Source organism: Carassius auratus, chromosome 41, assembly GCF_003368295.1.
Source record: "Carassius auratus strain Wakin chromosome 41, ASM336829v1, whole genome shotgun sequence".
Taxonomy (NCBI): domain Eukaryota; kingdom Metazoa; phylum Chordata; class Actinopteri; order Cypriniformes; family Cyprinidae; genus Carassius; species Carassius auratus.
This window is the reverse complement of record NC_039283.1, coordinates 10563133-10579001: the sequence shown is the minus strand read 5'-3', so window position 1 is coordinate 10579001 and position 15869 is coordinate 10563133. Positions and strand designations below refer to the sequence as shown.

The 15869-nt window shown below is 37.2% G+C and overlaps 1 protein-coding gene across 1 annotated transcript; it reads left to right on the top strand.

Moving 5' to 3' along the window:
• The first annotated feature begins 233 nt into the window (after nucleotides 1-233).
• Nucleotides 234-5569, top strand: LOC113060069 (terminal nucleotidyltransferase 5A-like). The gene is made up of 2 exons (XM_026228886.1): nucleotides 234-952; nucleotides 1809-5569. The coding sequence occupies exons 1-2, from the start codon at nucleotides 527-529 to the stop codon at nucleotides 2586-2588; spliced, it is 1206 nt and encodes a 401-aa protein (XP_026084671.1). The 5' UTR covers nucleotides 234-526; the 3' UTR covers nucleotides 2589-5569.
• Nucleotides 5570-15869: the final 10300 nt, after the last annotated feature.

Sequence of the window (15869 nt, the reverse complement as noted above, 5' to 3'; positions counted from 1 at the left end):
TAAAGATATTTTAAAATCTATTATTTATATTAAAATATATGAAATATAATCAAGTGTTAATAAATTGCAACTTCATATTACAAACGTGATACATACAAAACGACATTTAGTTGAGCATAAATGCTTGTCAGTATAATTATTTCAGTATCATCATGTATAATGTTAGTGTGTGCTAAATGCCTAAATGTGAGTCACAGCGTGTAGAGAGACGAGTCGTGTGTGTGTGTGTGTGTGTGATAGGCGTGACCTGAGGCGCACAGAAAGCTTCAGCACTGCTCTTCTGCTGTCATCCTACACACACACTACTCTCTCCAGCACTGCGTGCGCGCACGGACGGATGACGGTCCGGTCCTCAGACAGACAGACAGAGTCAGCTCAGACCTCAGCGAGTCTCCAGTTCACTGGCCCCGTGTGAAGCGCATTATGCGTCTCCTCAGCTCTCCTCGAAACATCTCGAGGCAGTAGATCTCTCGCTCGCTCGCGCGTGCATGTGCTCGTCCCTCCGACTCCTCCAGCAGACGCGACCATGGCTGAAGAGGACCGCGCGATCAGACGAGTTTCAGACTCAAACACGGACAGCGCGAACTTCAGCGTGCTGAGCTGGGAGCAGGTCCAGCGGCTGGACCTCATCCTGACCGAGAGCATCCCGATCCACGGCCGAGGAAACTTCCCGACGCTGCAGATGAAGCCCCGGCGGATCGTGACGGCGGTGCGGAGCCGCATGCGGGAGCAGCGCATCCATGTGCGGGACGTGCGTCTCAACGGATCCGCCGCCAGTCACGTCCTGCACGGGGACAGCGGGCTCGGCTATAAGGACCTGGACCTCATATTCCGCGTGGACCTGAAGGGAGAGACGGAGTTCCAGATCGTCAAGAACATCGTGCTGGACTGTCTGCTGGACTTCTTACCTGATGGGGTCAATAAAGAGAAAATCACCCCACTGACCCTGAAGGTGAGTGCTGAGATTCACGAGGGTAGTGGACTTTACAGGTTCAAACTGTTTTCTTTGCGGATTTAATCACATTTACAGTGAGATATCGAGTCTCATAAGAGTGCCAAACGTTTCTTTTTACAATGTTTTCTATATAGAATTAAGTTATGCTCTTCTTGTACAGTAATGAATAAAAAATCAGTGCAACACTAAACATAACATGCCTTATAAATAATGGAATAGTCTTATTCATGTTATATTTATGCAAAGTTTTTTTTGCCATCTTAATAATAAAAATTATTTTCATATTTTGTTCTGTTTCTAATTGTAAGGTTTAATATTTTACATTTATACACACATTAATGGTTTGTATTTCTGCAAGCAGAATAGTAAACAGCGACTTTACATCAGTTTCGAGAGGCCAACGTTTATTATTTATCAGAAGACCTATGAATAACCAGTTTAAACTGAATATTTAACAGTAATTCATAAGAAAGTGATGTTTATTAAAATACTTCGTAAATATGAAGTACAGCATGTCACACTGGAGGACACAGCTGCCACTGCTTGACTTAACATGCCATGTGTTTATTTGTGATTTCTCAATCAGTGTGTTATTGAAGATCTTTCCTTTAGTCTCCAGTGACATTCAGTAGAAATGCAATTAGAGTAGTTAACTGATAGGCTGGTGAAATGTTGGTTTTCTGTCAGTTAAGAGGATTGCTCTAAAGCAGATTAAAGCCGATCGAGCGTTCTCAGCCTCTTAGATCTCCTGCGACAGGTAATGATGGAGAACTGATATGGAAAACAGATATGCATTTGAAAGCATTTCTTATTTTAATGAAATGCTGAAACAGTCCCTTGTGTTATTTTGCAGGAAGCATATGTGCAGAAGATGGTGAAAGTGTGCAATGACTCGGACCGCTGGAGTCTCATCTCTCTCTCCAACAACCGGGGCAAAAACGTGGAGCTCAAGTTCGTGGACTCCTTGCGCCGGCAGTTCGAGTTTAGCGTCGATTCTTTCCAGATTAAGCTGGACTCTCTGCTGCTTTTCTACGAGTGCTCAGAGAACCCCATGGCCAAAACGTTTCACCCCACCATCATCGGCGAGAGCGTGTACGGAGACTTCGCCACGGCGCTGGACCACTTGCGCAACAAGGTGATCTGCACGAGGAACCCAGAGGAGATCCGAGGAGGCGGCCTCCTGAAATACTGCCATCTTCTGGTCAGGGGTTTCCGAGCCGCCTCCGAGTCGGAGATGAAGTCTCTCCAGCGCTACATGTGCTCCCGCTTCTTCATCGACTTCTCGGACATCAGCGAACAGCAGCGCAAGCTGGAGTCTTATCTCCAGAACCACTTTGTGGGCTTGGAGGACCGCAAGTACGATTATCTGACGACGCTGCACGGGGTGGTGAACGAGAGCACGGTGTGTCTGATGGGACACGAGCGGAGGCAGGCCCTTGGGCTGATCGCCATGCTAGCGGTGCGCGTGTTGGCCGAGCAGAACGTCATACCCAACGTGGCCAACGTCACTTGCTATTACCAGCCTGCTCCTTATGTAGCAGATGGTAACTTTAGCAATTATTACATTGCCCAAGTCCAGCCAGTCTTTACCTGCCATCAGCAAACCTACTCCACATGGCTACCGTGCAACTGAACGCCAATAAGATGAGCTGAATCATTGCATTGTTGAATTTGTTTCACAATTGACCCTGAGTGTGACTGTCCACTTCCCCAATGTGCAACTCTGCTTGAGTGAAATGAATGGGGTTTGTCTGTTTTCTCAAATGAGTTTGGAAGGCAACTTCTGCACTGCCTGGCCTAATTCTCGACTGATCGTGAGGTTTTACACTTACTTATCATTCTCAAGTGTGTTTCTGACTGGTTGACATGTTGAATCCCAGTCATTAGATGCATGAGAAGGGAAGTGCAAGGTTTAGGAAAGCTGCAGTTGCACCCTTTAGTCCAAATGGAAACCAGTGTATCGCTAAGAACCTTTTACGAAGACTCCCTGAGTGAGGGGAAAAGTCAAAATCTACAACCCTTACAGTTTGTAAAAACCAAAGATATTTAGATAGATTTTTTTATATATATATATCCAGACTATCAGCTGATGTGATAGTGCTGTCTATATTTGTACATGTGAATGCATTCGAAGTGCCTAACATCAATGCAGTACACTGAGGTGAGCAAAGCAACCTCAAAATCACGAAACACGACAAAGGGAATTTAAAGCTTGTGAATGTACATGATGTGTGCTGATTTACAACCAATGTAAGTGTCACGTCTGCTTGCAGTTCAGTCTCTGTCTATTAATTGAACACTTAATTTATTGTTTCTGAGCAGAATCCACAGCTTTGAGAAGCCATCTTTTAGTTAGGTTGACTTTTGCACAGGCTTTCCAGCAGACCACATGATCCAGGTGAGAGTTGAGGGCACATGCGTGTCAGCATACGGCCCACAAACTAAGAAAAGACCTGTTTTGCGGGCGAGAACAAAGACTTTCTAGATGAAAGGTATTTGCAGAAACCTCTGATGGTGGGACGCTGTTTGCTGTAACATCCAAGCAGGGAATTCATCAGCTCCTGCTGAAGTAAAAGCCGATGTGTTCCTGCGCTCCGCCGGCTGAACCTGACCCCGCGTTCACCCAAGTGTCAACAGAGTGTTAACCTGTTCTTGATTAATAGCCCTGCGGAAGGAAGCAGGAGGGCCCATGGCATATATGTTTAGCCTTGACAAAGAGACTTGAGAGGAGAGGGAAGAGGAAAGCGAGACGCAGACGAGAGCGAGGGAAAGAGGGAGGGCTGGAGAGATGGGTGCAGCTGGTGAAGGGGTTTATCTACTTCTACAAATGTCTTTTAATCAGTACAGCTTATTTCATTACTTGGGCAATTTGGCTGAACAGACACAAGGTTTTTATAGGACAGAGAAGCACAGATCAGTTTGCTTTACTGGAATGCAAACTTTGCAGATGAGTTTCCAGTATTGCTCATATCACAGCATGCAACTGAAGGTGCACTCAGCTGTAGACAGTCGGGGATTATGAAGATTAAATAAGCAGAAATAAGATTGCATTTGCAAAGCATGAATGAGATTTTAAGGGGGTCATATCATACTTTTTTTTGACATCAACTCTTTCTGATCTTTAGATGTTAAGGACCTCTAAAGAGTTTGGGTTTGCTGTCAGGTCCAATAAAAATTTAACAGCCCGATTATTTTAATGACATACTTTTTGTGAGTTTGAGGACTTCATTGATGTGTAAATAATGTTTCTTCTGTGTGCTTTCAGAAAGTCGTGGATGTTTAGTTTAAATAAATGTTATTTTTGGACTGGGAAGCAGGTCTGGATTTCTAAAAGTTTACGTTTGTTTATATAGTGCAGGAATTCCCAAACATATTTGTCAGCCAAACTCCTTTTACCTAAAATATTTACTTGAAGTAAATTTCTGAGATTTTAAGGATATATTTTTAAATGATTACAATAATAATAATAAAACATTTGCATGTTCACGGTTCTCAGTTATGCGTTTCGTTAAATGCAGGTAAACAAACAAATCTTTTTTTGAAGTGCTTTATTTTTATTTGAACAAAAATAGATGAATGGCATACATTGCTATAGCTTGTGAATAATATTTAAATGCAGCATTTCAGTCATGTGACCTCGATCAGGCATTGTTTTCCATAAATCAAGCTTGCATGACTGAATAGTTATATTAAAATATGATTAACAAGCTATAGCACTGTGTGAGATTCATATTTGCTTAATTGTATTCCTAAACTTCCAAAATTGTATGACTTACTAGTTAATAATTTATTTTGATTCAGCAATTTAATGAGTTAGTTTTTTTTAGCTTCTCACAAACCCAATTTTTGGAAATCCTGAGATAGTACATCAAAATGTGTTATCTAAAAAAATAAAGCAGAAGGTGACTCTTCATAATATGACCCCTTTAAAAACATCAGTGGATACAATTCTAATAAATACATTACTGCTATAAGACATGGTTGTTGAAGTGATTGACATCAAGCAGAATTTGCAGTAACGTTAGTTTTTTACCCATGTGATTCTGTACTGATCATGATGTTCTCACAGGTCTCCTTTCTTTCAGTATTTTATATGTCTGTGGTTCTCACTCACACTCTAGTTTGTCTTAACATTTTGACGGTATCCTGTGGATTTTTTGGCAGCGTGATGTGACTCGCTCTGTGAAGTCTGAGCTCCTATCTTGGTATTTTTCGAATGATGCCAAACACTTAATGTTCAAATATCTTGTAAAAACATATTTTTAGGACAAACACACATTATGCTTGCTTTTCTTATTGTATTAGTGAATTTAATTGTCATTCAGCATTCTCGTTCGTTGTTCAAGCTGCTACATGTCGTTATTTTCTTTTTTAGCTGCTGCTTTTGTGCATAAATTTGTGTTCAGTTGAACAAAGAATTGACATGTTGTCCTCAATAAAAAAAGGGAAAATAAGAAAAAGAAAGAAATGTACTGAATGCAGAATGTCTTTATTTTCTGAACACCTCTCTGCCTTTGGACCCAGTTTCCAGCACAGAACATTAGAGAGTTTGATCAAAGAGTCAAGAGAGGAGAAATGTGTGGGACTTGCATGGACCAAAAAAACTAAGCCACTTTTGTCCAAAAATTGTGCCAAAACTGCCTTTAAAAGGATACTGTATTATCTAATTGTTTTATTTTTGTATTTATTTTTTAATATGATATCTGCACCACTTTCAGCATCTTTTTTCTCCCCCAGTTAATCTTTTTATTATTATTATTATTATTATTATTATTATTATTATTATTATTATTATTATTATTATTATTATTATTATTATGGAAGTAAGGTACAGTATGTGACAATGTTTACATGTGCCAAAAACAGAATCCCATTAACAAACATATAACATAAAGGTATGAAAGATAGGCTAAGTAAAGAAGGTGACAATATTTACATGTGCCAAATATAGACTCACTTGGACAAACAAACATAAATACTGATAGCCAACATTGCAAGTCCATTTCAGCATCCAATAAAAATGCCAAAAAAAAAAAAGTCCTGGATAACTGGTGTACTATTTGGTTTAACTATATTGAATGACTAATAGTTAAATAATAATAAAATAAAATAAAAATAAGTGTATGTATTATTACATACACCAGTAGGGTTTCTCTTGATTTTATAATAAACTCCACCAACAGATTTATTCTAACGATGTTAAGAAGACGATGCATAATATATTACCAATGGATGCTGTTCAGCATTAAAACGTCATCGGCAGAATCAAACATAGGGACTTAAGACCCGCAATGAAAAAAACCCTGCAGTTTTCTGAGTTTTCTTATGGCTGAATGACACATTTTGAACACTTACCGGTCAATGAAAAGTGAAAAGTTTGGGATGAACTGCGTCAGAACGGTCAAAGTGTGTGATTTCCACTGGTTTTACAGGAGGTCAGGCCTCGACAGCAACCACACTCAGTGAGCAATAAACATATATGAGTGTGTGTGAGATGACATTTGTGTAAAGCCACAGTCTGCTGGACATGGATATGACATCAGCAGTCACCTAGGGCAACCAGACCTTTAGACGGGTCAACCTTTAGAGTCTGCTAAAAATAGAGCCGCTCTTGCTGAGTATTTCTGCCTGATTGAGGAGCAGGGAACTATCATTTTGTCAAATGTAACGTCACAGCTCTTGTACAGGTTATGTACAGGTCAGTAGTCTCAGTGTTGACATGTGCTGATGGAAACACTAGCTCTGTTCCTTGCCTACATAGGCAGCTACCTTCTAAGCATCCTTCTATCCAAGATTATTTTTTTTTCCAATTAGGTTTTTGCAAGGCATTCAAAATTCTTTATTATTCAAGAGTCTGTATTGTCTCTCACTTTGCAGAGTACAGTTAAATTAGAGCAGCCTTATGGTGCATTTACAATTTAGGGCAAGCTAAACAGCCAATTTAAGGAATTAATATAAATATATACAGTCTAAGTAAGATTACCTAAAACAATGCAAACAAAACAGGTACAGTCAAGACAATAGTGCAAAATGAGCCAGTTACTGCATAGTGCTGGAAAAAATCAGCCTGATCTCACGGCAATTCGTACATATTTTACAAGGTGGCTAATTTGTATGACCTCATTCATACAAATGCATATGATTTATGCTAAATTGTATGTATTTTACGAGTAGCACAATTCATATGAATTTGTACGAATGACCTACACTTAACTCCGCCCCTAAACCGACCCGTCACTGGGGTCTAGAAAAATCGTACAAATCCGTACAAATTATCCACCTCGTAAAATGCATACAAATTGGTCGTGAGATAGCGTTGGATAAAATACAAGAGCCATATGGAGTATTGAGTATTGTATGCTATTGCACAGTTGTGTCATATAACAGAAGAGTAGTAAACGTTGCATTGTTTTGTATACCAATGGCACTAGTAGTGAACAGTCAAGTATTTCACAGATCTTTCACATGTACTGCATAACATTTACATTTACATTTATTCATTTAGCTGACGCTTTTATCCAAAGCGACTTACAATTGCTATATATATCAGAGGTCGCACGCCTCTGGAGCAACTAGGGGTTAAGTGTCTTGCTCAGGGACACATTGGTGTCTCACAGTGGATTCGAACCCGGGTCTCTCACACCAAAGGCATGCGTCTTATCCACTGCGCCAACACCACCCATAAGGTATTGCACACATAAGGTATTGCACACTATGGGCATAAGGTATTGCACACTATGGGAGAGTAGTAAAGTGCAATGAAATGTAAACACACGGAGTAATATAGAGTGTAAACGTATACAGAGAATGTAAACCAGTATCGCTTGAGGTATAAACGCCAGACCTGATTGGTGCATTCCTTCAGTTTGTGTCTGCCTGGAAGTGTTCAGCTCCCATTTAACGCTGGGGTAGAAACTGATCTTGAGTCTACTGGTCCACAATGTGGTGGACTTGAATCGTTTACCAGGTGATATGAAGTATTACTCGATTCTCGACCGTTAGGTTAGGTTTAGAGAGTATGTGTACTGTCGTCAAAGGCATTCCCTTCGTCACCTAATGTGTTTTCCAACTGTGGACTGGAGAGCCGCCGGCTATTCCATGGGACATTTTCCCTTTCATTTCCATGAGGCATTTTTTCCAAATAGAGAGGTTTATTGAACTGGAGAAACGCTGAAGGAAAGTGACCCTGTTTCCCAGAGTAAAGCCCCCGTCCCAGTGTTGGTGGCGAGGAATTACCTCCACATCCATTAACTCACCGCACCGCTGCTGACACCAAAGAAAATTCACCATCAGCCTCGTCAAAACAAACTCGCATCATAAAGTGCACCTTTACAGTAATGTACACACACAGTAAATCAAATATGTAAGTTTATAGGCAGTAGAGAGCTTATATGCAGAAATCATTCTCAAGGCCCCGATATACTTCAAACTAGATCGAAAATTCAACTGATATGACATAATTTTTATCAAAATCAGGCCAAAACTGAGTTTATTTCGGCAGTTCGAAACAGCTGACCAAAGCAAACTTTCTGGGGGACTTTGTTTAGCTCCTAAACACTTTTGAGTTTCTATTGGCCCGTGACGTGCAATATTTTCCCCCAGTTCGTTTCTCATTCAACGGAGGTCAGGCAAGAGAAAACAATATCTCCGGCCTAGTCACTAGCAACATTAATATTCTGGAGTGTCGAATAGATGAATTGGCACAAATATCCACACCTGTACGATCACTCGCGGAGAGACTTTAAATATTCAGAGAAAGCATTAGTTCCTAGAAAGAAATAGCAACGAAGCTTGGTGTCGATGACCTGGAGTTATGCAAAAAGAAATGCAGAGAAACACCTGAGACAAGTTTTCCAAAGCCATGAAAAGAAAGAAAGGAAAGAGTAAAGATATAAGGTAGCAAGTACCAAATACATGTGTTTCAAATACATTTTACACCATACTGCTGCTGCTGTTGTTCTTTCAATAAGCAAATTTACAATAAATGAATTGCCAAACGAACACACCATAATAAACCTTTTTTTATATCAAAAGTAAATCATTACACCACATAAAATATAAAAAGGTGTAACAATGTATCCAGTTAAATATAATAAATGAATACTAATAAAATAAAAGAACAAACTGATTTTTTCCCCACATCATGCTAAAGTTTTAAGACTATATGAGCCATTCACACTTCTCATAAAGGACTGATTATGGAATGATTCTTTTGTATTGGAAAGGTGATACTTAACTATGAACTGCTGCTAATCTTTATTCTTTTGTCTATAATATTCTGATCATTGGTGCCAGTCTCACACCTAGATTGTCTACACTTCATCATTTCATCGTTGTTGTGTTTAGGGGGACTCCAGCAGTACGGGGTGTCAGAATGTTCAAAAACAGTACACAGTCGCTCAGCTTTTTTAAACATATTTTTGCCCCCAAATGAAGAACAAAAACGAACTTAATATGTTGATTTTTTAAGGTTAATTTCTCACTATTATCTATTAAGTTAAACTTTTGCCTCAATAAACTCATAATTCCTGCTTATTAATAGTTAGTATGGTAGTTTTTAAGTTTATGTATGGGGTAGGATTACACCTTGGTAGATTGGGGTATATTAAGGATGTAGAATATGGCAATGCAGAAAAGGCATAAATATATGTTTTATAAGTAGTAATAAAAAGCCAATATGCTAATAATGTGCATGCTAATAAGCAACAAGTTCATATTGAGAATTGGTCCCTAAACGAAAGAGTTAATGAAAACAGTTCTGTTGTTTCATATCTTTGTGGAAACCATTATAATTGTTTGTTGTTGTTTTTGTATTCTTTTATGAATATGAATGTTTATTTTAAAAAGAAATGTATTTGAATTCTTTACTCTCACTTTTGGTAAATGTAATGCATCCTTGCTGAATAAAAGGATTCTTTTTTTTTTTTTTTACCAAAAAAAAACAAAACTTTTGAATGGTATGCAGAACCGATAATGAAAGTCTGGACCATTCAAACACAACAAAAACACAATGTGTATATGTATCAATATTCAGCACAATAGATATATAGTACATTCATGTCTGTGAAACTCATTCAGTTTTAGAAGGTTATCTGATTTCTACCAAGATGTTCAAAAGAAAGTTTCTATTTAAAAAGTTAATTTTATAATGCAACAAATGATATTTAGAGAAAAACTGTAGTTTCCATGATATACATCTTTGTTTGGAAATGACAATGTCTAGGCAATGCAGGTCTATTTATATGGCACATTTTATTCGCAAATTTAATTCAAAGCACTCTACAAAGCCAAGATATACTGTAAAAAAAATAAAATCAGTTTTTAAATCCACCCATTCTCCAGATTATTTGTCCTCTGTAGGGTTTTGAAATAATTTAAGAATATATATATTTTACAGAGGTTGTCAACATTTCCTTGCAGTTGTAGTGTAAACGCTTTCAGATCATTCAAGACTGATGTTAATGCCAGGTGAAACGGGACTGTAATTGCTTGATGACACAAATAGGTAATTAGTTTGGGTCCCATTTGCATAGTTTTGACAAAAATGTTGGTGTTTACCATCATTTGGCCTAGTAGGATTGAACATAAATGGTCCAACTATTGATCCATGGGGAACTTTAGTTTCAGCAGTTTAATTTCCAACAAAAATTCTGTGTTACCATCACACACATCTCACACATAACATGAAACTTTCATGTGGGAGAACATGGCTTTATTGTAAAAACGTTGATCTGCCTCATGTGGAAAATAAATGTTATGAATATAAGAAAAAATGAAGGTAAGATGAGGTTTTGAGAAAGGTATGGTGCTGCAAGAAGACAAACAATGTGTCTCAGACCTGCTTTGAGTGTTTTCTTATTGTTGTGTATGAACAGACTGGGTACAGTATAGGAAGAGAGAGAGAAGGTGATCCCTTTGTCTGTGGGATTACAGTAATTAGAGTTAGCAGGTTTGCATTTAGTCACTAGCTGCTACAGAGATAATCACTCAAACCTTCAGGGCAATAGAAAGTAGGGTAAACCCACAAACAGAGGAGACATGGAGCTAATGAAAATCCACAGAACTGATGGAATCCGTCATTAGGACTCCCAGTAAAATATACTGCTGCTCAGACTTTGCCCTTTCATTTAATTATTTCATATTGAAGAGTTAATAGAACTGAATAGAAAAGAAAGTTTTCTAAATCTTTCAAGATGAGAGTAACTTTCAAGCCTTTGCCCAGAAAGACTATTTATTAAAAAGGCTCATTCAGAATCTTCACATTTATGCATTGGTCCATCCAGTCGCGGTGAGGTGCAGAAATGCAGAGGAAGTAGTGGAGATACTCTTATTGCAAAATAGCAGAAGGAGAACCAGCAATAAGAGCAAAATGCAATGTCAAAGCTTGTGCTGTTCGTGTGGAGTAGCTGCCACCCTGAAGTGTCCGACAAGATCTCTGATCTTATCAGTCTCATCCAGACAAAATAATTGACTATATCTCTAGTATTTCAGAAATAGATGAATATATGAATGATTAACAGAAATAAACAGAAAGGCAAATTCAAACATATTAACAAACAAATCAACAAATTTGTGTCATGGTTTTTTGAGTGTTTAAGTAGCAAATACAGGTGTAAATAATGTGTTTTGTGATCTGATCACTCATTCACATTTGGGGGAATCAGAAAAGCATATGACCACATACATTTCATGTGTCCTCCATGACAGCAAAGGACAACATCCATCAATTTTAATCTATTTCAACTTTTTTATGGTCCACAAGGGGAAAAAATACAAAATAAATAAGTAAAGTTACTTGGAATACACTGCACAAATAAAAGTTTATTTATTTATTTATTTATTTGTGTGTGTGTGTGTGTGTTTTGTTTTTCAGTATTTTATTCTTGCTTTCCAGTACAAATAATATTGCACTAAACATTCTTAAATAATAAAAGTACTAAACTATTATTATTATTATTATTATTATTATTTAGTATTCCTAAATAATAATAGAACTAAACATTCTTAAATCAAGATACATTTGCATGAGAAGCTTTCTGAAAAAAATCTAATAGTTAAAGAAAATTAAGTGAGGTAAGAAAAATAAACTTAATTCAAAGGAAAAACTTGTTTTAAACGTAAAAACTTCATTTTGTTAAATTTTACTTCTTAGGTAAGGGTATGTTTACATGACTAAAATGTCAAAACAATCTACGTTCTAAAACTAAAAACCAGCTAAAAATGCTTTTTAAAATTTGCATGTTAGAACAGCAGTTGGTTGAACTTATAATGTGTTTGCATGATGTCTCCACTTTCACAATTTTTTGTTTTTGTAGTTTTCACCGAGACAACAACAGTATTTTGTTTTCAAAAACTTGTACGTTGAAACCCGTTTTTAAAAGTTTGTGTTTTCAGGTCCGAAATTATCATAAATGATTGGCAAAAACACATAAAAAAGTATTAGTTTTTGTTTTGCTTTTCGTTGAAAAGGTATTGTTTAAACACTTTATCGATTTAACAATTTTCAAGTAATAGCACACATGCCCTTACGAAAAATAAGTTTATTCAAGTGTGCTGTTAGTATTTTTTTATATTTATTTAAAAATAGGAAAGTATACTTTTAGTCTACTTTTTATGTACTTTTAAAAAAAATAGCTTTATATACTAGTCAGAAATATACTCAAAATAACATCCAACTCTAAATATATTTGAGCTACAGTATACTTGTGCTCCAGGAATTTATGTTTTCATTGTTATACTGTAGGGGGCGCTTCTGTACAGAATTTCCAAAACACAAGAAGAAGAAACCAAAAACAACAGATGTTTCTGCATGTAATCTAACATGACTATGAGACATAAACATTATTGAATAAAGTGTTGACCCATGAAGAGCTTTGGGGTTCAACTACATCTACGTTTTGATTATTATTATGAATCCAATTCATAGTCTTCTCAGCTTTTTGTTCAAAATGTTGTTTATTTCTTAATTTTTTTATTAATAAAACTTAGCCATATTCTTGTTTTTATAAAAAAGAATGCATGAAGCTAGAATAAAATTTATTTGTTTACAAGCAGATATCCTGCTTTTCTTTTGATGATTGTATGTTCAAATATTCATATGAGAAAATATATACAAATAGGGACATAGTAGTAAACCTAAAGCATGATGTAAAGTTTACTTAAAGAAAACTTGCAGTATACTTGCAGTATAAAATACTAAATTTGTAGTTTACTGAGACTATACTTAAAAGTGTACTAAAAATAAAAATAATTTAATTAGTAAAAAATCCCTATACCTAGAAGTTCCCTATTAGTATAGTTGCAGTATAAACTAAAAATAAATAAATGTAAACTAGTTTAGTTTTAGTACCTTAAAATGTACTTAAAAGTATACTTTTATATACTAGAAAGTGGGCCAATTTACTCCCAAAAAATACAATTACAAGTATACTACTAGTATACTGATATTTGTATACTTACTACAAACCCAATTACAAAAAAGTTAGTAAATAAAAACAGAATGCAATGATCAATGATGTGGAAGTTTCAAATTTAAATATTTTATTCAGAATACAACATAGATGACATATCAAATGTTTAAACTGAGAAAATGTAGCATTTTAAGGGAAAAATAAGTTGATTTTAAATTTCATGGCATCAACACATTTTTAAAAAGTTGTGACAAGGCCATGTTTACCTCTGTGTGGCATCCCCTCTTCTTTTTATAACAGTCTGCAAACGTCTGGGGACTGAGGAGACAAGTTGCTCAAGTTTAGGAATAGGAATGTTGTCCCATTCTTCTCTAATACAGGCTTCTAGTTGCTCAACTGTCTTAGGTCTTCTTTGTCACATCTTCCTCTTTATGATGCACCAAATGTTTTCTATGGGTGAAAGATCTGGACTGCAGGCTGGCCATTTCAGTACCCGGATCCTTCTTCTACACAGCCATGATGTTGTAATTGATGCAGTATGTGGCCTGGCATTGTCATGTAGGTAAATGCAAGGTCTTCCCTGAAAGAGATGACATCTGGATGGGAGCATATGTTGTTATAGAACTTGCATATACTGTACCTTTCAGCATTGATGGTGCTCATCTTTCCAGATGTGTAAGCTGCCTAAGCCAAACGCACTCATGCAACCCCATACCATCAGAGATGCAGGCTTCTGAACTGAGTACTGATAACAACTTGGGTTGTCCTTGTCTTCTTTAGTCCGGATGACATGGCGTCCCAGTTTTCCAAAAAGAACTTCAAAGTTTGATTCGTCTTACAACAGAACAGTTTTCCAGTTTTCCACAGTCCATTTTAAATGAGCCTTGGTCCAAAGAAAACGCTTGTGCTTCTGGATCATGTTTAGATATGGCTTCTTTTTTTACCTATGTTTTCTGGAAGTATTCCTGAGCCCATGTTGTGATTTCCATTTCAGTAGCATTCCTGTATGTGATGCAGTGTCATGTAAGGGCCGAGGATCACGGGCATCCAGTATGGTTTTCCAGCCTTGAACTTACGCAAAGAGATTGTTCCAGATTCTCTGAATCTTTGGATGATATTATGCATCGTAGATTATGATAACTTCAAACTCTTTGCAATTGTTTCTCTGAGAAACTCCTTTCTGATATTGCTCCACTATTTTTGCTGCTGAGCAAGATGCTGATCCCAATGCATCTTTTTCATCAACATGGATATTAAAATCACCAACTATTAAAACTTTATCTGCAGCCAGAACTAACTCGGATGTAAAATCACCAAACTCTTTAATAAAGTCTGTATGGTGGCCTGGTGGTCTGTATACAGTAGCCAGTACAAACATAACAGGGGATTTATCATTAACATTGGTTTCCCTGGATAATGTTATATGAAGCATCATTACTTCAAACGAGTTATACTTGAAGCCTGCCCTCTGAGAAATCCTGAAAACGTTGTTATAAATTGAAGCAACACCTCCCCCTTTGCCTTTTAGACGCGGCTCATGTTTATAACAGTAATCTTGGGGGTGGACTCGTTTAAAATAATGTAATCATCAGGTTTTAGTCAGGTTTCTGTCAAACAGAGCACATATAGATTATGATCAGTGATTATATTATTTACAAAAAGTGTTTTCGTAGAAAGGGATCTGATATTCAATAAGCTAAGCTTTATCATTTGTTTATCTGTATTGCATCTGTGTTTTATTTGTTGAACCTCAATTAAATTTTTACTCTTAACTTGGTTGCGACGTTTTTTGTATTTTCTACTTCAGGGAACAGACACAGTCTCTATAGTGTGATATCTAGGTGAAAGAGTCTCTATGTGCTGAGAATTAACTGACCTCTGTGACGGGATGCAGCTAGCAGACGGTCGGTTTAGCCAGTCTGTCTGCTTCCTGACCTGGGCCCCAGTTAGTCAAGTATAAACACTAAGACTATTTGCCATATCACAATTTGTACAGTGTCCCAACTTTTTGGGAATCGGGTTTGTACATAAAGTGTACTTAAAACTATAATTGAACTTTATTTAAGTATACTTAATAAAATAAACTTGAAGGATACTTCTTTTTGGTAAGGGTCTCCCCAAATAAGATGATTAATCATTAATTCACTGTGAAGCACTGTGAAGCATTCACTGTGATGCTGGACAATTATGCACTCAAATGTTTAATAGTTGAAGTTAAAGGTCTGTTCAAACCACTAACCCTAAGTATCAGTAACAGGAAGTGGTGCTGGCAGTAATGAGAATGAAAATGTAACGCTGTTGCTGGTTTTACTCTTCCTCTTTCCCTCTTTATCAACTGTCATCGATCAGACATGAGCACACAGCTGCTTTAATAAGGTCATTTCTGCATGCTGGAGGAGAATCATGGTCCCTTTCGCGCTCTTAGAGGTTTCCACAGAGACAGCAGACACAGAGTGAGTCACTCCACAGTGCCACACTAAATGTCATCTGAGTTTATGTGTAGA